Source organism: Coregonus clupeaformis, chromosome 1, assembly GCF_020615455.1.
Source record: "Coregonus clupeaformis isolate EN_2021a chromosome 1, ASM2061545v1, whole genome shotgun sequence".
In the NCBI taxonomy this organism is placed as follows: domain Eukaryota; kingdom Metazoa; phylum Chordata; class Actinopteri; order Salmoniformes; family Salmonidae; genus Coregonus; species Coregonus clupeaformis.
In genome coordinates, this window is record NC_059192.1 from 83,070,839 (window position 1) to 83,097,614 (window position 26,776).

The following is a 26,776-nucleotide window of genomic DNA, read 5'->3' on the forward strand; positions in this document are numbered from 1 at the left end:
CAACACAACCCAACATGCTAGATTAGGCATGTTAACCTTTGAATCATGGCTGAATTGCCAACCTGGAACCTCCTTCTTACATGGCAACAGCAACCAAATGATCTATCTTTGAATTGAATTGTTTAACCCTTCATCTCTCCATAGCAACACTTCCCTTTCCAGGTCGCTGTTACATGTATTAATGAGAATGACCTGGTCAAATCAAGATAAAAGAACGCAGAACAGGCAGGTTCAGACCAAGGCGGCATGTGCAAATGCTGGGCAAAAAATATCAGCCAGCCTTGCTAAAAGATTTGGACAAAACTAAGACATGCTGAGAATGTCAGGATGTTCCAAATTAAGATGGTTTAGGCCAATTTAGTATATATTCTTTGCCAATTCTCTCGAATATTAATACACATAATTGTCAGGATGTCTTCCTGGAAGCGTTATGCCTTATAAAACCATGCCATTTCTGCAATGTTCTGCAGAAGAGGGGAAATAAATGTATGTAAAGGACATACACTGTACAATTGCTTTTATTTTCAGAGCTACATGTACTGTAAAAGTAGATATCATTAAAAAGAAAAAGCTTTCTGACTTTCTGTCAGAAGGAGAGGAGCTTGTTATATTTGCACGGATATGGCTGTCATTGACTTTTAGGTTCATTCTAAATGTTTAGCATCGGATGACTGTGGCTGCATCTTAATGATCCTAGACTGAATCTGTCTTGTGCACAGTACTTGCAAAGTGCCAAAGCTATTATGCAGTTGGGAGATTCATGGCACGTGTTTTGATCACACATTAAGATGGTGAATTAGTTAGAGCTCGGGTGACGAGACAAGTGTATCAAATGTTCGACTTTCTGGATCTTGAAGGCTGAATTCCTGCCTGGATCAGTCCTCTGTTATTGTGGTTGTGGAGAAAATGTCAGGTTTTTCCCCCTCAAGGGTTATCATTTATCATCTGAGAGAATATGGCCATGAGGCATTTTATTGATTTATTCTGCAGAAAAACATTTAAAATGGTTGGTATGTTTAATGTGAGTGTCAGCTAGATGGAATTGGAATTAACAAGTGATATTGATCAAAATAAATGATGTGCTAGTAGTTTGGTATAAGCCAGTGTTCTGATGCCTTAGCATTTCAAGAAATATCCAGTTTTACTTTTGTGGTTCAACCGGTTTTTCATCAGTTGTATTAATCTCCATTCACCCCCTCCTGAACATGAGCACATGCTCCTTAAAATCTATTGAAAGGAACTTGCTCCGAATTCTGCTGTGAATTCTCTTTGAACCAAAGCTAATGTTTAATCTCCATAGGCTCACCCCATCCCCCCAGAGCCATTTGGGCTTCCCTGTTTGAAACAGTTTACCTACACATTAGCAGTGTGACTGTCTGTCTGCTTTTTTTGTGTTTGGTATTGTAGGCCTAAGCATTGTAGGTGAAAGTGCTTTGCTATTGATAGGAGGAGAAACAATGACGCAGTTTTACACACACTCACAACGGCACAGTGCCACCTGCTGAGTCGTACATCCAAACAAGGCGTATTTATACAGGTTCTCCTTTCATTGGCTTGACTAATGTGGTTGTCATGGCAACATGCTCTCTCACTGTCTCATACTGCAGTGTGTACAGTTTTAACCTACTGAAATATGTTTTAAAGATGTTTAATTACAATATGTATTTGCATAACGCTGATCAGTGGTTATGCTGTTTTCAGATTTTTTAGCAATACTGTTTTAGCGTTCTAAATTCAAAAGCATAGAGACAAAGGTTACACAGCACAAATGGCACTTATAGCTTCATAATTTCTTCAATACCCTGTGCACCTGGGTACCCCAACTGTAGTCATTTATCAGCATTACCTTCCTGTGACTGTGGGTTTATCCATCCAAATCATAGGCGAAATTGCCGCGGGGATGGGGGGGACATGTCCCCCCCCCAATATTCAGAACAGGTCGATTCGTGTCCCACCAATAATTTCTTTAAAATCAAAAATATATATTATTGGAGGTCAGGGGCCCCCAGATAGCATATGAACACGTCATAAGCAATGGCAAAATGTGTAGAATTGCAGAAAATTTGCTTTAGTGGTCGACTTTGGGCGCGAAAAACAGTCCACGTACTGTACATCACTGGGGCCAAGCTCCCTGCCATCCAGGACCTCTATACCAGGCAGTGTCAGAGGACGGAAGGCCCAAAAAATTGCAAAAGACTCCAGCCACCGAAGCCAAACTGTTCACTCTGCTACCGCATGGCAAGCGGTACCAATGCATCAAGTCTGGAACCAACAGGACCCTGAACAGCTTCTACCCCCAAGCCATAAGACTTCTAAACAATACTGCTAAATAGCTAATCAAATGGCTACCCGGACTACCTGCATTGACCCATTTTTGCGCTAACTCTCTTGCACTGACTCTATGCACACACACTGGACTCTACCCACACACTTACACATACTTACACTGATACCCCAACACACACATATACAGTACACACAGACACACACACACTACATACACCCACGTACACATAACATGCACACATGTGCATACTGACGCCACACACATTTACATTTACATTTTAGTCATTTAGCAGACGCGCTTATCCAGAGAGACTTACAGTTTGTTACACACACGCGCACACACACTTACATTCACACTCACCACATATGCTAGTCACTTTAACCCTACTTATATGTACAGTACATAGCTACCTCAATGACCTCGTACCCTGCACATCGACTCGGTACTGGTACTCCCTGTATATAGCATGTTATTTTCTACTCCCTATATATATTTTTTTATTAGTTATTCACTGTGTCACTATTTCAATGTTTTATTTTATTTGTTATCTTATATTTAACTCTGCATTGTTGGAAAAGGACCCATAAGTAAGCATTTCACTGTTAATCTACAATTGTTGACTATGAAGCATGTGACAAATAACATTTGATTGATTTGATTTGAACTCCTCCTCTTTCTCAAATTTCAAACAGAAATGGGGTGTGCCTTTGGTGGTTCATCGTTATGTCACTCGGGGTAATGCGCGCCCCGACCGACGTACTGTAGCTAGTTCGTTAGCTAAGCTAGCCACTTGTAGCTAGCTAGTAACTCCTCCAGTATGTGTTGACGTCATTTCAAAGGATTTGCTTTTGGACGGATCTGTAAAGATCAGTAAGAAATTGCACTTCTGTAGCCAAATAACTTATTCATCCGTTTTTGTTTTGTTTTTAAGCATTAAATGACCTGGAATGATGGTGCATTAAACAGTTATACAGTTTAAAGCTGTTTTTTTTTTTTTTTTTTTTTTCAAGTCAACCTTTTTAAAGTAACTGTCCAGTGTTTCTAGATTTCTATGAAATATGACCAATAATTAATTACAATATGAGTGAAATACTTTTCCTTCCCCAAAATTGTAATTATGTTAAAAAGCATATTTTCTGTGTTGGAATGGTGTGGCTGAGTGGCCAGCTTATCCTCCTCATTTTTTAAATGGTCTGTTTGAGGTGGGGTTTTTTAAGTGTTTTTTCTCCAATTTATGCATTGGCCACAAAATCGAGTAATGGATGAGTCAACAACATTGTTTTGGTATGAGTTAACAGAATATGAACTTTTAAAAGTGAGATTTTCACTGGACAGTTACTTTAAAACTGCAACGTTTTCTCTCATCCTCATGGCAAATTGTGAAGAATAGCATGAGAAGCTATAAAACAGAAACATTTTCTTTTAGACTCATGACAAAATGTGTAGAATAGCAATATTAACTTATTCATCCGTTTTAAACATCTGTAAAAGTTTCACTCTGCCCCATGGCCAAATGTGTTGAAATGCAGAAAGTTAGCTGTTTTCCCCAAAACATATCTGTTTTTTGTTTTATTTTGGGGGTTGGACGGCCTTCCACTTATTCACTTATACTGTGTTTTCAAAATACTCCTCCATATACCTCTCAAAATAACCCTCCATTTACCCCTCAAAATACCCCTCCATATAACCCTCAAAATACCCCTCCATATACCCCTCAAAATACCCCTCAGAGGCATAATAAGTAGAATTACAGGAAATACGTTTTAAAATGTCAACAACAAAAAATCAGTGGAGGACGCCCGTCTGTACTGTTTCGCCCTTGATCCAAATGTTATTTGAATATACAAAACTTAACAAAATCATTATGACAAAACCAATATACATTTTCTCTATTTAATTAGCTATAGGCTATACATTTTACATTTGAGTCATTTAGCAGATGCTCTTATCCAGAGCGACTTACAGTTAGTGAGTGCATACATTTACATACTGGCCCCCCGTGGGAATCGAACCCACAACCCTGGCGTTGCAAGCGCCATGCTCTACCAACTGAGCTACACGGCACTACTATACTAGAGCCTGTTCACAGCATTCAATAATCATATCCAATTGGCTTTGCAATACTCTCCAATGTGTTTGCCTCTTGTTGCTCCAGCTTTGATAACTACTGTGCAACTCTGAAACATAAGTCTCAAAACATGATCACCAAACTGAGGAATGAAGACCAAACATTCTTGTGATGTGCAATATCAAGTACTCTATCTAACCAGACATGATGACACCTGTTTTCTCTCTCTGCTTCATCCAGCCGTTGGTCTCACCACCTGTCCGGAGCCGATGGTGCCTGCCAACGGGATCAAAACAGGGGACAGGTACATGGTCAACGAAGTGGTGTCATTCAGCTGTGAACCGGGATACATGCTGCAGGTGAGAGCTTCTGCCTTTTAGAAAATCACGTGTGCTGTATTCCCACTGCTATGTCAAAGTGCTAAGCTTTATCCGATAAGTAAATCTGTAGAGATGTGTGCTGGGTCACATGTGCATGCAAGGTAAACTCAGCAACAGAGGCAAACAGTGATTTGTCTCTGAGTTCAGTGTGCTGAGAGAGAAACCCCCTACCTTTACTTCTGCTGGGAAACTATTTTCCAGGGCCACTCCCATATATCATGTATGCCAGGGACCGTGCGGCGCTGGAACTACCCTCCCCCACTCTGCATTGGTAAGAACTTTTACTTTGAAATTGTCACATTCAAGGCTCTTTTTGACAGTTTCAGTGCTATTCATTGTCTGCACTATTTTACAATGTGTACCACGCATGATGTGCATTTTCCTTTCCAGCAAGGTGTGGTGGAACAGTACATGACTTGACCAATGTTATTTTAAGTCCTGGATTCCCTGGCAACTACCCTGGTAACCTGGACTGTACATGGAGGATTCTCTTACCAGTTGGATATGGTGAGGAACCTGCTATGATAACGATAATAAGAAGCCATGGCTAATGTTAGTAAGGTCAGCGATAATAGCTTTATTTTTTATATTATGTTTTTATTCATTTTTAAATATATTAGTGATTCACATCTCTGCCTGGAACTAACAAAAGGTAGTCCTTAGGAAAATGGATAGCGGGTCACCCTTTAGTTTTCCTCTTGCTTTATTTATCTCAATTTTTAGACCTTTGCTGTCAGTTTAAATCCGTAAAGCAATTTACAAGAGAGCTGTTGGTTGCAGCCCACATATTGGTGGTGCTTCATAGTTCAAATGACTCCAGAACAAAGTAACCATTCCAGATGTTAGGTAATTGTGTGTGATTTAAAAAGCTATTCAGGCTTGCCTCTGAGCACAAATACTTTTCTTTACCCAACCTAAGAAAAATATTGTAACACATCGAGATATCCTAAAGCAATTTTCTGCCTTATCAAGCAACCACTCCAAGTAAGAATAAAAACAATCATTTTGTACTGTGTGTATACCAACAATGCATAAGCTTGTGTTGTTTACAGGGCCCAATATTATTTATAAGACACATTTTTTTTTGGCAGATGCTGATTTCAGCTTTTAGGACAGAGTGGGTAGAATAAAACATTGTAAGAAAGCGGTATATGGATACATAACTACATGATCATCCTTCAATGGATTGTCCCATTCATCACCAAGTGGCAAATGCTTTCCTCCAGCATTAGGCCTTGGCCCACCCTTGGACTAACAGAACACAACTTACCAGAAAAACACACTGAAATGGATTATATTCATTTCCCACTTCTGTGTTTCCCCTGGAAAACATGAGCTGATCTCAATGTTAAATTGCGGAATCATTTCTACCATCATAACAAATTATGAGTTGAATAGTTTCTCTCAACATGCTGACATGATGTAGCTTGACAAAAATAGGCTAGCACAAAAGGTGAAAATAAACCACATTAAATGAGCCATGTTAATGTCTGCTAAATGCATTAAATGATTACAACACATGTCCACATGCCACAATTTTTGTTAACAGTTAACACTTTAGGTTAATGGGACTTGAACCATTTAACACTTTAATGCATGTTTTGATTACAGTATATCTCATATAATGTTTCTGTGTTTTACAGGTGCTCATATTCAGTTTTTCAACTTCTCCTCTGAAGACAACCATGATTTTTTAGAGGTGCGAAATGGGCCGCAGCACAGCAGCTCTCTGATTGGACAGTTCAGCGGAAGTCAGCTGCCGCCCAACCTGCTGAGTACAACACATGAGACCGTTATCCACTTCTACAGTGACCACTCCGAAAACAGGCAGGGATTCAAACTGGCCTACGAAGGTGAGGTATACTCTGTTTTGATCAACCATGTGAAACAGTGTATTCCCTACCCGTCTAGCTCAGTTTCTTCTAAAAGAGCTTGGTCTCTATTGGTTTCAATTGACAATTTTGGTACTTGAATATTGTTTTGGGGGCCTTTGTGCCATATCTGGAAAACAGTCTATGGAAAAGACTGATGTGAAATCCTCATCGACACCGTTTTTATCTATCTTCTGTTGATATGGTCCCGTATAGCTCAGTTGCTAGAGCATGGCGTTTGCAACGCCAGGGTTGTGGGTTCGATTCCCACGGGGGGCCAGTATGAAACATTTATGCACTCACTAACTGTAAGTCGTTCTGGATAAGAGTGTCTGCTAAATGACTTAAATGTAAACATGCTCTAGCTTTCTTTTTAGGACGCAACTCAAAGTGATTAAATGTTAAATACAAAATAGATGGAATGTCAGATTCAAGGACTTAAGTGCCTGTCAGTTAAATTATCTGAGAATCTGCCCTCTCAGGATCATTGAGAGGTTACTCCATTATGTGGCTGCTCCCGCCTGGAGAAAACATTCAGAATCAATGGAGAGTGGCATTTAGATGTTGAGTGCATGGCTTCCACCTTACAAGAGATAACCCTGTATGTCTTCTTCTCCCACTTCTAGGCCAGAGGGTTCATATTCTGGCTTTCCCTCCTCTCCTCTCAGCAAACAAACAACCACATGGCTAGAATACCACATCTAATTTAGCAATTGCTGCTTACAGGCTAGTTCATTGTTGCCTGGCTACCCAAACTTCTTTCTCCGGCCAAACGCTACACCACGCCCACGGACGTTAGTTTCTTCTCCGCAATGAGTCTGGATCTGAATACCTACCCGAAGATTTCTAGAACGCAAACACATTCTAACCATTCTGATTGGTCCCAGAAACCGATGGGTTGGGCCAGAGCCAGAACACACGTGGGTTAAGCAGTGTTTTAAAAAGTATTCATTGGCGTTGATACTCTGATTGGTTAGAGATGATCCAAACACTGATTACTTTTATATAACACCCCTCATTTTGGCGTTCTCAGACTGAAGCCTGTAGCGAACATAGAACTGCGGAAGAATTCAATTTGAGTCATCAGGCAACGTTAATTGTATTAAAAAAAGAAATGTGAATGCGGTCGTCAATTATCAGCTTTATCAAGCTTCATTAGCTTTTGGAGTAACGTTGATGTATTTTTAGGTTGAAATAGAAAAGCTTGATGGTTTCCTGATGGCCATTCTTTGTTGTTGGCATATGCTTGAAATAGACATGTCACAGTGACATTTTGTGGAAATGTGTCTGACAGGTGGCATGTGTGTTCCAGTACTGTCTCAAAAGGTTAAGTGGGATGAGTCACCTGTGGTGGAGAGACCACAAAATTAGTTTGAAAATGTTTTGTTCAATTCTGTTTTTATTTTGTTATGATGTATGTACGTACATTCCTGTTATAAGAATTATGTGTAACCTCACCTTTTTTTTTCTCACTCTCTCTCTCTCTCTTTCTCTCTTTCTCTCTCTCGTGTTTTAGCATATGAATTGCAGAATTGCCAAGACCCTACTCAATTCCCTAACGGATATATAATTAATAATGACTACAATGCTGGCCAGTCAATAACTTTTGAGTGCTTTCCTGGATACGTTCTGATTGGACATCCTGTGCTCACATGCCAACATGGAATCAACAGAAAATGGAATCATCCCTTTCCCCGGTGTGAGGGTGAGCATGAGTTAATATGATATATTTCAGATGTTTTACCAAATGCATCAATGACTTCTTTGCTTTACAGTTTATCAAACTCTTTGAGAATGTATTTGTTAGGAAGTGTTTAACCCTACACTAGATATGAAAATTCTATCCAGCCATTATTTAATCCTCGTAATGCTCTTGAAGTGAAGTTCTGTTTTGTTACTCTGTACGAAAAAATGGTAGTGTTTCCATAAACTGACTCTAATTACTGCCTTTGAAAACTGCTCCAGTTAAGACCCACACTACTGGGACGTCTTCTAAATTGCTTCTGAATTGAGAAAACAAATTCTAACCGTTCTGGCAAAGGCTTAATCAATCAATACCGCCAAAGATTTCTCAGAGTCGTCCCAAGCGAAAAAATTAAGTATATTTTAATATATTACAGTATACTACAGTATACTTAACTATACAAAAATATTGAATAATATACTTCAAATACGAGATGTATTTTTCTAGTATACAGTGGCTTGCGAAAGTATTCCCCCCCTTGGCATTTTCCCAATTTTGTTGCCTTACAACCTGGAATTAAAATTAATTTTTTTGGGGGGGGTGAATTTGATTTACACAACATGCCTACCACTTTGAAGATGCAAAATATATTTTATTGTGAAACAAACAAGTAATAAGAAAAAAACTGAAAACTTGAGCGTGCATAACTATTCACCCCCCCCCAAAGTCAATACTTTGTAGAGCCACCTTTTGCAGCAATTACAGCTGCAAGTCTCTTGAGGTATGTCTCTATAAGCTTGGCACATCTAGCCACTGGGATTTTTGCCCATTCTTCAAGGCAAAACTGCTCCAGCTCCTTCACGTTGGATGGGTTCCGCTGGTGTACAGCAATCTTTAAGTCATACCACAGATTCTCAATTGGATTGAGGTCTGGGCTTTGACTAGGCCATTCCAAGACGTTTAAATGTTTCCCCTTAAACCACTCAAGTGTTGCTTTAGCAGTATGCTTAGGGTCATTGTCCTGCTGGAAGGTGAACCTCCGTCCCAGTCTCAAATCTCTGGAAGACTGAAACAGGTTTCCCTCAAGAATTTGCCTGTATTTAGTGCCATCCATCATTCCTTCAATTCTGACCAGTTTCCCAGTCCCTGCCGATGAAAAACATCCCCACAGCATGATGCTGCCACCACCATGCTTCACTGTGGGGATGGTGTTCTCGGGGTGATGAGAGGTGTTGGGTTTGCGCCAGACATAGTGTTTTCCTTGATGGCCAAAAAGTTCAATTTTAGTCTCATCTCATAAAAAAATATCAGAAACTTTGAACATCCCACGGAGCACCATTAAATCCATTATACAAAAATTGAAAGAATATGGCACCACAACAAACCTGGTGGGCGGCCCTCTCTTGGCAGGCTTGTTGTGGTGCCATATTCTTTCCATTTTTTAATAATGGATTTAATGGTGCTCCGTGGGATGTTCAAAGTTTCGGATATTTTTTTATAACCCAACCCGGATTTAACTAATTATGTAACTTCTGAAGGTAATTGGTTGCACCAGAACTTATTTAGGGGCTTCATAGCAAAGGGGGTGAATACATACAGTGAGGGAAAAAAGTATTTGATCCCCTGCTGATTTTATACGTTTGCCCACTGACAAAGAAATGATCAGTCTATAATTTTAATGGTACGTTTATTTGAACAGTAAAAGACAGAATAACAAAAATCAATCAGAAAGATTTCTGGCTCCCAGGTGTCTTTTATACAGGTAACGAGCTGAGATTAGGAGCACACTCTTAAAGGGAGTGCTCCTAATCTCAGCTTGTTACCTGTATAAAAGACACCTGTCCACAGAAGCAATCAATCAATCAGATTCCAAACTCTCCATCATGGCCAAGACCAAAGACCTCTCCAAGGATGTCAGGGACAAGATTGTAGACCTACACAAGGCTGGAATGGGCTACAAGACCATCGGCAAGCAGCTTGGTGAGAAGGTGACAATAGTTGGTGCGATTATTCGCAAATGGAAGAAACATAAAATAACTGTCAATCTCCCTCGGCCTGGGGCTCCATGCAAGATCTCACCTCGTGGAGTTGCAATGATTGAGAATGGTGAGGAATCAGCCCAGAACTACACGGGAGGATCTTGTCAATGATCTCAAGGCAGCTGGGACCATAGTCATCAAGAAAACAATTGGTAACACACTACGCCGTGAAGGACTGAAATCCTGCAGCGCCCGCAAGGTCCCCCTGCTCAAGAAAGCACATATACAGGCCCGTCTGAAGTTTGCCAATGAACATCTGAATGATTCAGAGGAGAACTGGGTGAAAGGGTTGTGGACAGATGAGACCAAAATCGAGCTCTTTGGCATCAACTCAACTCGCCGTGTTTGGAGGAGGGGAGGAATGCTGCCTATGACCCCAAGAACACCATCCCCACCGTCAAACCTGGAGATGGAAACATTATGCTTTGGGGGTGTTTTTCTGCTAAGGGGACAGGACAACTTCACCGCATCAAAGGGACGATGGACGGGGCCATGTACCGTCAAATCTTGGGTGAGAACCTCCTTCCCTCAGCCAGGGCATTGAAAATGGGTCGTGGATGGGTATTCCAGCATGACAATGACCCAAAACACACTGCCAAGGCAACAAAGGAGTGGCTCAAGAAGAAGCACATTAAGGTCCTGGAGTGGCCTAGCCAGTCTCCAGACCTTAATCCAATAGAACATCTGTAGAGGGAGCTGAAGGTTCGAGTTGCTAAACGTCAGCCTCGAAACCTTAATGACTTGGAGAAGATCTGCAAAGAGGAGTGGGACAAAATCCCTCCTGAGTTGTGTGTAAACCTGGTGGCCAACTACAAGAAACGTCTGACCTCTGTGATTGCCAACAAGGGTTTTGCCACCAAGTACTAAGTCATGTTTTGCAGAGGGGTCAAATACTTATTTCCCTCATTAAAATGCAAATCAATTTATAACATTTTTGACATGCGTTTCTCTGGAATTTTTTAATATGTTGTTATTCTGTCTCTCGCTGTTCAAATAAACCTACCATTAAAATTATAGACTGATCATGTCTTTGTCAGTGGGCAAACATACATAATCAGCAGTGGATCAAATACCTTTTTCCCTCACTGTATGCACTTACCACTTTTCCGTTATTTATTTTTTAGAATTTATTGAAACAAGTTATTTTTTAAATTCCACTTCACCAATTTGGACTATTTTGTGTATGTCCATTACATGAAATGCAAATAAAAATCCATTTAAATTACAGGTTGTAATGCAACAAAATAGGAAAAACGCCAAGAGGGATGAATACTTTTGCAAGGCACTGTATCTGAAGTATACGATAAATATAATATAATTACACTTCAACACACTTAAGTGTACTTTATATTCATAGTTTTTTCAGTCTTTTAGTATACTATAAATATACTATCATCAACCTTTAATACACTTATTAAAAGTGTACTTTAAATTCTTTGTTTTTTTAGTCTTTTAGTATACTATAAATATACTATCATCACACCTTTAATACACTTATTAAAAGTGTACTTTAAATTCCTTGGTTTTCAGCCTTAAAGTATACTATATGTTCACTATCATTAAACTTAAACACACATTAAAACTGTACTTCAATTCCATATGCTTCATTTGTAATTTAGTATATTCATGAAGCATTGATTTATTTCGAGTGAAACTCTGCTTGTGAGTGATCAAGTACACTATAAGTATAAAGGGCCTTGCAAAAGTATTCATACCCCTTGTATTTCTTGAAATTGTGTTGTGTTAAAAGCGGGATTAAAATTGATTTAATTGTCATTTGTTGTCAACAATGAACTCAAAATACTCTGTAATGTCAAAGTAAAAAATAAATAAATAAGATTAATACAAATTTGATAACTAAAATATAGTCATTGCATAAGTATTCACCCCCTTTGTTTAGGAAAGCCTACATTAGTTCAGGAGTAAAATGTGGCTTAACAAATCACGTGATATATTGGGGGTTGACATTTTTTTTTTATGACTAACCCTTCCTCTGTCCCCCATACATACAACATCTGTAAGGTCCCTCAGTCAAATAATGCATTTCAGGCACAGATTGAAATACAGACCAAGGAGCCTTTTCGAAAGCCTCATAAAAGGGTAGTGATTGGTAGATCGGTAACAATATCCAATCAGACATTGAATATCTCTTTAAGCATGGTCCAGTTAATAATTATGCGGTGGATTATGTATTAAACCACCCAGACACAGATACAGTCGTCCTTCTGAACTGAGCTGCAGGACAGGAATGAAACTGCTCAGGGATGTTCCAGTAGGCCATTGGTGATTTGTAAAACAGTTACAGAGTTCAATGGCTGTGATGGGAGAAAACTGATAATGGATCAACAACATTGTTGTGACTCCACAAGACAGAGTTAAAAGAATAATACAACTATACAGAATACAAATATTCCAAAACATACATCTTGTATGCAACAAGGCACTAAAGTATTCTGAGGAAAAAAACTTTGGGCCTAAATGCAAAGCCTTATGTTTTGGTCAAATCCAACACAACACATCACTGAGTAACTGCCGCCTTCTTTTCAAGCATGGTGGTGGCTGCATCATGGTATGGGTATGCTTGACATCGGCAAATACTGGGGAGTTGTTCAGGATAAAAAATAAACGGGTGGAGCTAAGCACATGCAAAATCCTAGAGGAAAACCTGCTTCAGTCTGCTTTACAACAGACACTGGCAGAGGAATTCACCTTTCAGCAGGATAATAACCTAGAACACAAGGCCAAATCTACACTGGAGTTGCTTACCAAGAAGTGAATGTTCCTGAGTGGCCAAGTTACAGTTTTGACTTAAATCTGCTTGAAAATCTATGGCAAGATTTGGAAATTGCTGTGTAGCAATGCACACCAACATGTTGACAGAGATTGAACAGCGCCGGAAGAAGATGGCTGCCGTTTTACAGCCCTCTAACCAATTGTACTATTATGTGTGTTTTTCCGCGTTATTTGCTTACTTTTTTGTTTAAAATAAATGCACTGTTGGTTAAGGGCTGTAAGTAAGCATTTCACTGTAATGTCTGCACCTGTTGTATTCGGCGCATGTGACCAATAAAATTTTATTTTATTTGATTTGATTTGAAGCATTAAGAAAAGAATAAGGGGCTAATATTGCACAATCCAGGTGTGTAAAACTCTTAGAGACTTACGCAAGAACACAGCTGTAATCAGTTCCAAAGGAGTTTCTAACATACAGTATATTGAATCAGGGGGTTGAATACTTATGCAATGACTATATTTTAGTTATTTCATTTCTATCAATCTTTTCAACAAAAAAAATATAGAAATCTTCCACTTTGACAGAGTATTTTGTGTTGAAAATTACAATTAAATCAATTTTAATTCTACTTTGTAACAATAAAATGTGAAGAACTCCAAGGGATATGCATACTTTTGCTAGGCACTGTAGTTTCAGTGCCAATAATGAGTTTTGAAGTACTTTCTGAATTCCTGTTCAGAAGAGTGCAGAGAAAGTTTACAATAATAATAATGCCATTTAGCAGACGACTTACAGTCATGCGTGCATACATTTTTACGTATGGGTGGTCCTGGGGATCGAACCCACTACCCTGGCGTTACAAGTGCCATGCTCTACCAATTGAGCTACAGAGGACCATGATAATAATCATTTATTCCACATAAGGAAACATGCACATATCTCAAGAAAATATACTTACCGGTAAGTATACTTTCAAAAAAGTATATTTAACTTAAATGTCTACTAAATATATTTAAAGTATACTTTCAAAAACGCATGAGCACAAACATTTTCATATTACCCAGCATCCTTTTCTGCAGCTGAAGTTTTGATTTATAATAGGATAGTGTTCCTCATATTTAGCTTATTCTAATATTTTGATGTTCATTTTCAAACTGAATAATGTTGTACTTTTAAATACACATTACATTTTATTGAAATGTTAACTTATTACCGTAATGTGAATAACTAAAGTGTGAAATGCCAATGGTGCACAGTTCTCAAAAGCGTTACTTGTAAATTGCTGCTCCAGCTACATCCGCTTTCTAAATAGTATGTTAACATTGGCTGAGAAGATGCCTTGGTCAATCAAGGTAACCTTTACATGGCTAATTACAATAGCTGATGTGCTTAATTAGTAGAAGTGTATTTGTAAAAGTATACTTGAAACACAGCATAAATACACTATTTAAAAAAGAAAATACAGGAATTCGAATTCAAATATATATGTTTTAATAATTATAATTTATGAGAAATATACATAATATGTTCCTGAGGTGTATTCGAAGTATATTTGTTTTGCTCTTTATCTATACTAAGAATATACTTAAGAACAAAAAAAGTGTCCCAATTTAGATCATTTTAAGTGTAGTTAATATACTTAAATGCTAATAAAATACGACTAAAATTGACATTAAATGCAATAAATGTTCCAATTTAGATTATTTTAAATATACTTAAAATATGTTAATAAGGTATAATTTAAGTATATAAAAAATATATATATAATCCCACTTGGGGTCCCTCATTCAACCACACTTTTCAGCATCAGGGTATTGTGTTTTTGCAGTGTATTTGGTGTGTTCGGTTCTTGTTGAAGTATCTAAAGTCATTGCCGCATCCCTTTTTAGTTTCAAAGCTCAATGTGCAGAATTTACTAATCCCGGAAAACAGGAAGAGACACCATGATAGTGCAATAAAGTGTGAGGTTTACTCTGTTGTCAACACAGTCAAAACTATCATGATTGCTGCTCATATTTCATCTGCAAGTAGTACAGTATACAGAATTTACAGACAAATATTTGAAATGAAGGTTCAATTGGTGAAGTAATGCTCTTAAATTGTTAGCAGACAAAGCCAAGCAAAGCTACCGAGACCAATCCACTTAACATCAATTCCCACTACATGCTACACATACCCTCTGTGATGATACTGCTCCCTTTTCCGTTCTACTGCAGCGCCATGTGGCTACAACATGACAGCTCAGAATGGCACCATATTCTCGCCCGAATACCCAAATGAGTACCCTAACTCACAGGACTGCACCTGGCTTATCATCGTGCCACATGGACATGGCATTTACATCAACTTCACCCTGCTTCAGACGGAGCCTGTCACGGATTACATTGCTGTATGGTAAGGGATTAATGGTTCTCCCAACGCCCATCGGTTAATCATTGGCTGATATGTATTTTCTATTAAGAACTACCATTTACGTCACAGCATAGGAAGATATACTAAGAATACAGCAAGACAGGAAACAAATCATCATATTACTGTACAGTGCATGTTGCCTTAACTCCCTTTACTAGTGAAGATGCACTTGAATGTCACAATAGAATAATTTGCGTCACTCGAGAGTGGATTAAAACACTGTATATCAATGGGGAAAATACACACTTTCTGTCACAATACAGACCTCTGTGAGTTATATAAGTTATTCATATTCGAAGCCATTAAAAGAGGCCAGGAGTCTGTAAAGTCATCATTTTTAGCTTTTTCATTCAACACAGTCTGTAATTTAATGCTTTTATATGAAAGTGAGCACAAATCTTGCTATAGATTTGAGAACAAATCAATTCAACCAAGACACACTGAAATGCTGGACATTATTGTACTATTTAACATGTGCGTTATAAATGTAATGCATTTTCAATGTCTTCTGGTCTCTTCCAGGGATGGCCCTGAGCAGAGCTACCCACAACTTGGGATTTTCAGTGGTAATACGGCGCTAGAGTCAGCCTACAGTTCTTTCAATCAGGTCCTTATCAAGTTTCACAGTGACTTCTCCACAAGTGGATTCTTTGTCCTCAATTTCCATGGTTAGTTTCTCTTCCAAATCAAAAATGTTGTAGCTAAAATGCAATGAATGCTGTTAAGGCTTGCTGAATCACTGTTTAAAAATATATCAGAAATAAAGTATTCTCATGTTTTTACTATGAGTTCGGGTAAGTGTAGTCAATTTTAGTGTAGCAGTTTGTATTTATATATCCCTTTATTTTGTTTTATAACCTATCAATGCGGGTGACATATTTGATAATGATGTTTTTCAAATGGATACAATTATGTGATTTAAGGAATCATTTCTCTATGTTGTAGCCATCATTTGCAAACAGAGTTTGGCAAAATACTTATTATTTCTCTCCTCCAGCCTATCGCCTGAAGAAATGCCCACCTCCCCCGACAGTGGAAGAAGCTGAAATAGTATATGAAGATCAAGATTATGAAATAGGTTAGTGTGCACCAGGGAGATGATAAACACAGGGTTATCCACACATTCATCATTTATTAGTTGCAGTGGAATGTCAGGCAGTGATCCGCTACTTGTTTCAGTTCAAACATGTTCCTATGTGACTTTGAATCAAAGAGGGTATACTGTACCATGGTGGAGTGTGAACCTCATTCTTGCTCAGGCTTGAAGGGGAAATTGAATTGAAATGTGTTACATACATATTGTCACTAATGCTGCAGTTTTTGGACAACCATGTTAGGGTTATAACCAGTGTTGTAGTATTCAAGACCAGTCTTGGTCTCGAGTCCAGTCTCGAGACACATATTGAGTGTCTCGGTCTTGTCTCGGTGCCAGATAAATTTTTGCTCGGTCTCAGACAATGAGAACTCTTAATTTCTTGCTGAGACCAATCGAGACCAGCGGAGTGAAAAACTCATAATTATCAGCTCCCATTCAGTCAGCCCATAAAACCGCTTTGCCAGGCCAAATGTCGACACTCCTTCATGACACATTAATATCTTATTGCCTATTGAAACCTGGGCTTCCTACTTTTCTTATAACATTAGTTACCTACTGTCCTTTACTTTCGTTGAAAGATATTCTCAAACTTTGTCGCGCTCATCAGAATTTCCTTGATTCGCTGGTAGGGAAGAGTGGGGGACATTGTTTGAAAGTTGCACACTTTTCATTAGTAAGGGGAGTCCGGGGGAAGCTGTAACATGGCTTTTTATCTATTATAGACCTCGTCGGGTTAGTGGTAATTTATGAGTGGCTCTCTATTTGCCCTCAGCATGCATTTTCTCACCATTCTGAATGTCTAAAGAATCCATATGTTCTTCTGAAATATGAAAACAGAAATACTGGACATTTTGACCTCTTAATATGGTGATGATTTGACACAATTATAATCATGGTCTTGAATTGGACTCACCTTTTTCAGGTCTCGGTCTTGACTTGGTCTTGGACCCTTCGCCCGCTCCTGGTCTCGGTATTTGTTCCGGTCTTGAATCAGTCTCACTTTAGGTGGTCTCGAACACAACACCGGTTATAACACAGGCTGTTATGTAATATAGCTGTTGGTATTGTCTCTAGAGACATAACCTTAACATCCAATGTAGGTTTCCATCAGATGTTGATAATGTCACATCTGCTATAAGATGTATGAAATAATTATTTTGTCCAGGAGACATTGTGAAGTATCGCTGCTTCCCTGGATTTACCCTGGTAGGCAACAGTGAGCTTACCTGTAAGCTCAACTCTCATCTCCAGTTTGAGAGTCCTCCGCCTACTTGTGAAGGTAAGAGAATGTTCTGACCGGCCTTTTCTGATTATTTTTATTTATCTTTTTTTTCCTTGGAAAGTTATAACAGGAGGTGAACTTTCAGCTCAGATTGTTCCAATAAATGATTTATTTTATCTGCTTTTACAAGCATGTCAGTTTGCTGCCCTTTGACATTCTATCCAAATCAAATCAAATTGTATTTGTCACATTTTCCCCGAATACAACAGGTGTAGACCTTACAGTGAAATGCTTACTTGCCAAGATCCTTGTTTCCTTGCATCGTTATGATGACTCCGTTATACTACAGTATTATTAGGCATTGATTCAAAGTTGTGTGTATCACCCTGGTAAAAAAAAAACAACAACCTTTTTTTGTCATGGTAGTGCAGTGCTGCTAGTGCCTCTGTGTCTCTTTGTAATCAGAGCTCTAACAGAAGTGAGTCACAGATTTAATGGCTTATTCATACATATCATTTCTAATTATAGTGCCAACGCGATGACACAGATGGGAGGCAGCACTATGTCTCTATTAAAGCACAGTACAAAGCACTACCAAGCCTTTTTGGGGAGATATGGAGAAGCACAGCAGAGTTTCCTTGAATGTTGAAATTCCGTAATGGAGCTAAGCAGCTATGGTCCATTCGGTTTGTTTTATTTGCCCACAGGGTAGAATATGAAAATGGAAAATGCCTTCACATTATTTATTGTCGTAGATCACTAACCCTGAGCCCATTTGGTTTTGCAACCTGAAGAGGTTCACAAGAACTACAGTTGAGGTGATAAAGATGTGTACTGTAGCAACAATTACCTTTTTCACATGAGTAATTCTTGTCTGCTTGTGTTTGTTGTGCTTTTAGCCCAGTGTCCTGCAAATGAAGAACGCGCCTCCTCATCCGGGGTTATCCTTAGTCCAGGTTTCCCTAAAAACTACCCCAATTCTCAGACCTGCTCCTGGGTCATCAGAGTTCAACCTGCGTACACTATCTCCATCTTCGTGGAGATGTTTCAGAGTGAGAAGCAGTTCGACGAACTTGAGATCTTTGATGGTAGTTTCCTTTTCCAACAGCCAACTAAGTCACACACGATGGCTTTTTTGTGCAGTTTTTAAATGCTTATGCGATGTCAGCGATGCGTAACATTTTAAAAAATACTCTACGACGAGCACTGTAATCTTTTAGTGTTTCTTTTTATCCGTTAGGACCATCTGGCCAGAGCCCTTTGCTGGTGGCCCTTAGTGGAAATCATTCCACACAGTTAAACTTTACAAGCAAGACCAACCACCTTTACCTGAGATGGTCCACTGATCATGCAACCAGCAAAAGAGGGTTCAAAATCCGCTACACAGGTTTGTAGTGCATAACCATATGTTTCCTTTTGCGATAAGACATTATGTTTCACATTTGCTTTGGGGATGCCTACAGCTTTGCATCACAATTCTTAATGGGGAGACTGTTATGTTTCGAGATTACTTCTACCCCCATGCCATAAGACTGCTAAATAGTTAATTAATGGTTACCCGGACTATCTGCACTGACCCTATCTTGCACTGACTCTATGCACACTCACAAGACTACAGTATATACTGTATACACATGCTCACACACACACTCTACACTGACACTCTCACACAAAACCCACACACATTCACATACACTACACACCCACACACACACACAACACACACGCATACCGACAATACAAACACACATACACACACACGCATACGACACAACACAAACACACATAAACACACACACACTTTTACACTCATCATATGCTGCTGCTACTCTGTTCTTTATTTTACTCTTATTATTATCTATCCTGATGCCTAGTCACTTTACCCTGATTTCATGTACATATCTACCTCAGATCCCTCGTACCCCTGCACATTGATCTGGTAATGGAACTCCCTGTAAATAGCTCCACAGTGATCTGGTAATGGTACTCCCTGTAAATAGCTCCACAGTGATCTGGTAATGGTACTCCCTGTAAATAGCTCCACAGTGATCTGGTAATGGTACTCCCTGTAAATAGCTCCACATTGATCTGGTAATGGTACTCCCTGTAAATAGCTCCACAGTGATCTGGTAATGGTACTCCCTGTAAATAGCTCCACAGTGATCTGGTAATGGTACTCCCTGTAAATAGCTCCACATTGATCTGGTAATGGTACTCCCTGTAAATAGCTCCACAGTGATCTGGTACTGGTACTCCCTGTAAATAGCTCCACAGTGATCTGGTAATGGTACTCCCTGTAAATAGCTCCATTCTTGTGTTAGTTTTTATTTTTATTATAATTGTTTTACTCTGCATCGTTGGAAAAGGCTTGTAAGCAAGCATTTCACGGTTAAGTCCACACCTGTTGTATTCGGCACATGTGACAAATACAATTTGATTTGTACGAATTCTGAAACATTTGAACTAAAGTACATTCAAAATGGGGGAAAAGCACCATAGCCTTTTCCTCTGGTATGGGTGTCAGAGAAGATTATACACCAGCGTCTGTCCTCTGAGGCAGTTGCTTTGGTCCCAATTTAGGTCAAAGAGTGTGAGGAAGTCAGACTTTTCCAAGTTAGCCCTCATTAGGCTGGGCCCAGACATGTATACCTGCAGGGATCCTTTTGCAAGTCCTCCATAATAGAGGTCAAAGATCCCATAATGAATTTGGCTGAATAACTGCCATGTCCAGTGCCTCAAACAGACATTTCAACCAATGACCAAACATGATATATAGCTCACAAAGCCCAGTGGCAATGATTACTCTCCATTTCTTTTCTCTTCTTTTCTCTCCCTCTGCCTTTTCTGTCACTTTTCTTCTCTCTATTCATTTTAGTCGATCCTTTTGCCATTCCAGCCCCTGTGCTAGTTATTATTCCAGTTTGTTTCCACGTTTCCCCATTTATTCAATTTGCCATCCCTTGTGCTGTGGAGAAGAAATTAATGATTCGGAGTAAAAAATGGTTACATTGCATTGAGGCCTGACGTGTCAGAATGAGTGATGGTTTCTGAAGGCTTCAGAATGGCTAACACGGTGCTGTCAGACTGTGTAAAAGGCTTTTTAAATAATGCAGGGATGTTGAACACAGAGACTGTAATACACCTCTGCTTGATCTTTACAAAACTGCTTTGGGAGCAAAGAAGTTTTTATCCAGCCAAAGGAATTTTTTCCCCCTTCGTCTTTAACAGTCCATTGGGCATTCATCAAAGTAAATTAGAATGATATGCTGCCTGGAGTTTTAACATGTGGTCTAATCCCCCAGAACCTAGACTCAACCATTTAGTACGATTAATCTGATGGATGGTTTTAACTTAGGGCAGAGGATTTTGAGAATTCTGGAAAATACTTATGTAATGTCATGTTATACAAATTTAATGTAATATAAAGTACTAATGTATATGTAGCGTATATCGTTAATCATTTAGATGGTGGAATGATATAGAAAACACTTAACATGCTCTTTTTTTTCAATTTAGCTCCTTATTGTAGCATTAATGACCCACCTGGAAATGGAGGGGTGCTTAATCGAACAAGAGAGCACCCAGGAAGCAAGCTACAGTACTATTGTTATGCTGGCTACAGGCTCGTGGGCCCCAGAAATTCCACCTGCCGGTTGCATCGGAATGGACTGTATCATTGGGATGCCCCAGCTCCACTATGTCAAGGTAATGCAGAGCTGCGAATGACATTTACTGACTCGAGGGGGATTCACTATAATCTTATGTCTGGAGGCTCCCTCTTGTCACAATGTGTTTGTGTCTGCACAAATCTGGAGGAATTGTGATTCATTGTCTTTCTTTCTTTCTTTTTTCTCTTTGCTCTTCAACATAGCAGGCTACAATTCATGAATATTTCCTAATGTCATAATAATATATATAATGAGTCTTTTAACAAACTTTGTTCAGAAGTATATCATTGACAGTTATGTAAAAGGCCCTTTTTTATATTATGTTAATTAGTGTGACAGCCCGTTGCTCTAAGCAAAGGATATGTATATTTGCATAAAGGAATAGAGGATAAGGTGGAGCTAATTACTTCTGGGGGTTGTATCTGTACATGCCTGTTTACGAGCATGCAAGGCAATTATCTCTTTAAATGTACTGTGTCCCCACATTTGTGGTAAACTACAGGTGGGTAACTAGCGTACAAAACAATGGAGCTGTTTGTTATTCTCACTAAACCTGATTGTAAATTATAATTCTATTAGATAAGATTGATTGTTCCACAGTATTCTAAACATGGTATTTGAATGGTAAATGTTTGTTTAAGCAAATTAATGCCACAATCTTCAAGGGAAATATCTGGTTTCCATAGTACCCTAATAGTTGGAACATACACACTTTGCTTACTTACTCTTTATCCCCTTTGAGATATAATGCCACTGAAGTCAGAACACTTCACGTTATACCCTTTTATTAGAAGTGGCCATAGTGTCCACTAATTATGTGCCATCATTTCTGTAAGTGCTTAGAGTAATTCATGCAGCTGAGGTCATCGTTTGATGAGTGTATCATATTAATATTTTAATATCTTTCCATCGGCAGCTATATCTTGTGGAATCCCTGAGTCTCCTGCCAATGGTTCATTCCATGGTTTCCAGTACACAGTGGGAAGCAAAGTGAACTACCAGTGCAATGAAGGGTACAGGATGGAGACAAGTCTCCCAACGAGCGCCGTCTGTCTGGAGGATGGGACATGGAGCAACGCTGCACACCCACCTCTTTGTTTACGTGAGAAAAATAACCTTTGTTTCTATGCCAACAGTATGATGGTCCTCTGTAGCTCAGCTGGTAGAGCACGGCGCTTGTAACGCCAAGGTAGTGGGTTCGATCCCCGGGACCACCCATAAACAAAAAATGTATGCACGCATGACTGTAAGTCGCTTTGGATAAAAGCGTCTGCTAAATGGCATATTATTATTATTATTAATATTATTATTAAAAATTCCCCTGCCTCATTGAGCCAATGCAGTCAATCCAGGTCTCATTAATGTCCTCCTTAGAGAGTAATGTGGAGCAGGTAGCGGGTGAGATGAGAGCAATAATGACTAGATTGTTGCGGTTAAGCACTCACAAAAAACTAATGGTAGGATGCAACCCGCCCCTAGAGGCCTGCTTTACCAGAAACACACTAAGCAATCATGTTGGAGTCATTTTGGGACATGACTGTATAAATTACATTTTAATACCTCAATGAATGTGATGTATGTGAATATAGTATATATAACAAATACTTTTATACTCATTATACTTTCTAGTTTTATATCAGAAAGTGCTTTGGCATTTCTCAGTTTTAACAATAGATAGAATATAATACTCTCTATACTGGACAGAAACTGATAATGCACATAAGGCTTTTAGAATATTAAATTGCCAAATATAGAGAAAAGAAAGGAAATAGAGAAATGTATCTCTGTCATGTCTGGCTTTTTGAGTGTGTTCCATTAAATCTGGCCTGTTCTCTCTCCCCCCACAGCAATCCAGTGCCCTTACATTGAGAGCATGCTCTCAGAACACATGGTGTGGCGGCTGATCTCGGGGTCACTGAATGAATTTGGAGCTCAGATAATGCTAAGCTGCACTCCTGGTTTCTACCTGGGAGGCAGGAGGACCATCAAGTGCTTAGCTAATGGAACCTGGGCTGGAATCGAAGAGAGGTCTACCTGCAAGAGTAAGATACAGACTATACATCTACCACCAAGCTGCACTGCTTAGAGTTATGGAAAAATAATAGGAATAATTATCATTCATGAGGATGGAGCACAAAATAGTTGACATTTTGAGTATTAATAGTACCTTGTTCTAATTACTGAGAGCAATTTCATTGTCTGGCCAGAGCTGTTATTCACACTGGCAGTTAATACGTCTGAAATCCTTCCTCTTTGTGGCTCCCAGTGTATTTCTGGACTGATGCATGCATAATCCCCAGGATCTGGTGTGGGCAGGATCTGGTGTGGGAGCTGGGAAGTCACAAGGCAGTATCCAATCATTTGTTTTGATCACAGCTCTCCCTATTTCCTCTGCATAGACTTGCTGCGTAAACAATATACTGTAGTGGTGATGAAGTAATCAGGGAAAATACACTCTGGCTAATTAGAGGTCAGAGGGAGAATGTAAATATTCTGATTAGCGGGGACTTCATATTTAATAGTTTTACATGCCACAGTGAACATGCAAAGGTACATTGGCCTTGGCTTTGATTGGGTGCATCTAGGAGCCCCTGATAATTTCTGATCATTCCATGTGTGCCTTTTTTACGGGGAAGACATACAGTATGCTGCATGAGTACTCATTTGTATGTATAGCCGATGCAATTACATACTCTGTTTAGCGCCTCTTTTTTATTCATGTGGTGAACCAGACTGTATGTGAATTGAAAGAAGGTGAATGCACACAGTGATCCGCAGGGCACTGCTCTGCATAGTTCCTTAAAAGTTTTCCCTCTTTAGTCATTCCACTTGAATCTGGTAGACAAACAAACAAGCACACTGTTGCGTACAATAGAACAATATGACAAAACAGAAATAAGGGTAATATACAGTATAATGCCTGTTGGCATAATGGCCAGCAATATGTGTTTACAAAAGGTAGTTGCATATTCAAATTATTGTAACATTTACAGGTAATTTGTTAGGGCTGAATCAATCAGCTGCTGTAAGACACATTTCACTTCCCCATTTAGTGTTCTAGTACAAATACACAATACTCTGCATACCTTTCATCCAGGGATATCTAGTAACTAGATCAAAATTCTCCACTAATCATTCCTCATTGTGGAATTTGTTTCCACTCAGGCACAGTGGCGTGCAACCAAGTATAACCCAGTCTCTGATTGTCTGTGTCACTTCCAGTTATCTCGTGTGGGGACCTCCCCTCTCCTCCCTATGGCAACAAGATAGGAACCCTGACTACGTTTGGCGCCACAGCGATCTTCATGTGTAATACGGGCTACACACTGGTTGGGTCACATGTGAGGGAATGTGGGACTAATGGGCTCTGGAGCGGAGTGGAAACCAAGTGTCTTGGTACAGTATAAATGGTTATCTAATGCTTAAGTTTTCTTTCTTTTCTCATCCCGGACGAGCCCCAAAATTGTATCATCCTGGACGAGTCCCCAATTTTATGATCTTGTATTAGCCCCAAATGGGCTTGCACATCTTTATGGTTTTCACATCATTATGCCAAAAGCACATTAAGATTCCTCAGGTTACAGTTGTGTTTACAGTTTCAAACTCTTGAAGGTCATGATTTCTCTTCAATTACCAGCGTCCAAAATGTTATGTAGGAAACTTTTTATGTTGATCCTTCTATCCATGAGATTTAATCCGAACCCAGCAGTCAACTCCAAAATGTCAGTTAAAAATGAAGATATACCACCCCTCATTATTATCAATTAGATTATTGATTAGATTAAATTATAGAGGCAGTTCTCCCCACAAATACATTCATTATTTGGGGAAGAAAGGATAAAATACATTTTTATGTGTTATATCTTTTTATATGTCAAAGTGCCAAATAGTTTTACAGTCCTGAGAATATTTTAAAAGATTTGTGTTAGGGAATAAGAAGAAAGTTTGCATCACAAATGTACTTTTTCATGCCAATCCATACTAATGTATCAACTATTTTAAGTTTTATCTAACTGAAAAAGTTATACAATTATTTGATTTATTCTCCCTTCTAGCTGGCCACTGTGACTCCCCTGATCCAATCATCAATGGTCACATAAGTGGAGATGGCTCCAGTTATCGTGACACTGTTGTCTATCAGTGCAACCTGGGCTTTCGCCTTATTGGAACATCGGTTCGGATCTGTCAACAGGACCACAGATGGTCTGGAAATGCTCCTGTTTGTGTTCGTAAGTGCAATAACTTTGGTTTTCTTTATTGTCCCTATCGATTCTCCCTTAACAATCAGAGATTTACAGGAATTCTCCACCTTTAGGTGGTGGGCCGAAGCTTAAAAAACGTGAAGTTGATCGATCCCCATCAAGGGAGGAGCTGATTTTTTTTTTATATGACAATAAAACATTCTTATGATGACTATAACATTTGTTGTCACCTTCAGTTCTTGCACACTTACTCATAAAAAGTATTCTCAGGAAAATTTGCCAAACTGCTAAACTTGGAACTAATCAGAACTCCCGTACATACACCTCGTGATGAAGGCAGCCAATGGCCTGCTTCTATATAAGATGTAAACACAGCCTCACCTAAAACCAGAGCTGCTGTCTGTGTGTGATGAAGACTGAAATAAGATAAATATCTGTTTTCAAGTGCACTTGAAATATTCCACTGGGCACAGACGTCAATTCAACGTTTACAGTATTCCATGTTGGTTCAATGTAATTTCATTGAAATGACGTGGAAACAACGTTGAGTCAACCAGTCTGTGCCCATTGGGATGCAGCATGCAATACAAATTGGCTTGATCATTTGAAGAAGTAACTCTGTTAATCACACGCCAGGCCTAGTATTCATAGCTGACTTTGAAAAGGCATTTGATAAAGTAAGACTAGAATTTATATATACAGTGCATTCTGAAAGTTTTTAGACCCCTTGACTTTTTCCACATTTTGTTATGTTACAGCCTTATTCTAAAATGGATTAAATGCACATTTTTCCTCATCATGCTACACATAATAACCCATAATGACAAAGTGAAAAGAGGTTTTTAGAAATGTTTGCTAATTTATTAAACATAAAAAACTGAAATACCTTATTTACATAAGTATTCAGACCCTTTGCTATGAGACTCGAAATTGAGCTCAGGTGCATCCTGTTTCCATTGATCATCTTTGAGATGTTTCTACAACTTGATTGGAGTCCACCTGTGGTAAATCCAATTGATTGGACATGATTTGGAAAGGCACACACCTGTCTATATAAGGTCCCACAGTTGACAGTGCATGTCAGAGCAAAAACCAAGCCATGAGGTCTAAGGA

General features: G+C 39.1%; 1 protein-coding gene across 1 annotated transcript in view; it reads left to right on the top strand.

The window, feature by feature from the left end:
- The window catches only part of LOC121575262 (CUB and sushi domain-containing protein 1-like), a 190,404-nt gene that overhangs the window by 118,862 nt on the left and 44,766 nt on the right, over positions 1 to 26,776 (top strand). The window contains exons 31-46 of the mRNA XM_041888234.2: positions 4,596 to 4,714; positions 4,937 to 5,006; positions 5,126 to 5,242; positions 6,379 to 6,588; positions 8,123 to 8,311; positions 15,280 to 15,457; positions 15,998 to 16,143; positions 16,473 to 16,553; positions 17,737 to 17,850; positions 18,693 to 18,881; positions 19,034 to 19,180; positions 21,310 to 21,498; positions 22,378 to 22,563; positions 23,309 to 23,503; positions 24,684 to 24,857; positions 25,517 to 25,690. Coding sequence (XP_041744168.2) covers positions 4,596 to 4,714; positions 4,937 to 5,006; positions 5,126 to 5,242; positions 6,379 to 6,588; positions 8,123 to 8,311; positions 15,280 to 15,457; positions 15,998 to 16,143; positions 16,473 to 16,553; positions 17,737 to 17,850; positions 18,693 to 18,881; positions 19,034 to 19,180; positions 21,310 to 21,498; positions 22,378 to 22,563; positions 23,309 to 23,503; positions 24,684 to 24,857; positions 25,517 to 25,690 — 2,478 coding nt within the window. The remainder of the gene's footprint in view (positions 1 to 4,595; positions 4,715 to 4,936; positions 5,007 to 5,125; positions 5,243 to 6,378; positions 6,589 to 8,122; positions 8,312 to 15,279; positions 15,458 to 15,997; positions 16,144 to 16,472; positions 16,554 to 17,736; positions 17,851 to 18,692; positions 18,882 to 19,033; positions 19,181 to 21,309; positions 21,499 to 22,377; positions 22,564 to 23,308; positions 23,504 to 24,683; positions 24,858 to 25,516; positions 25,691 to 26,776) is intronic.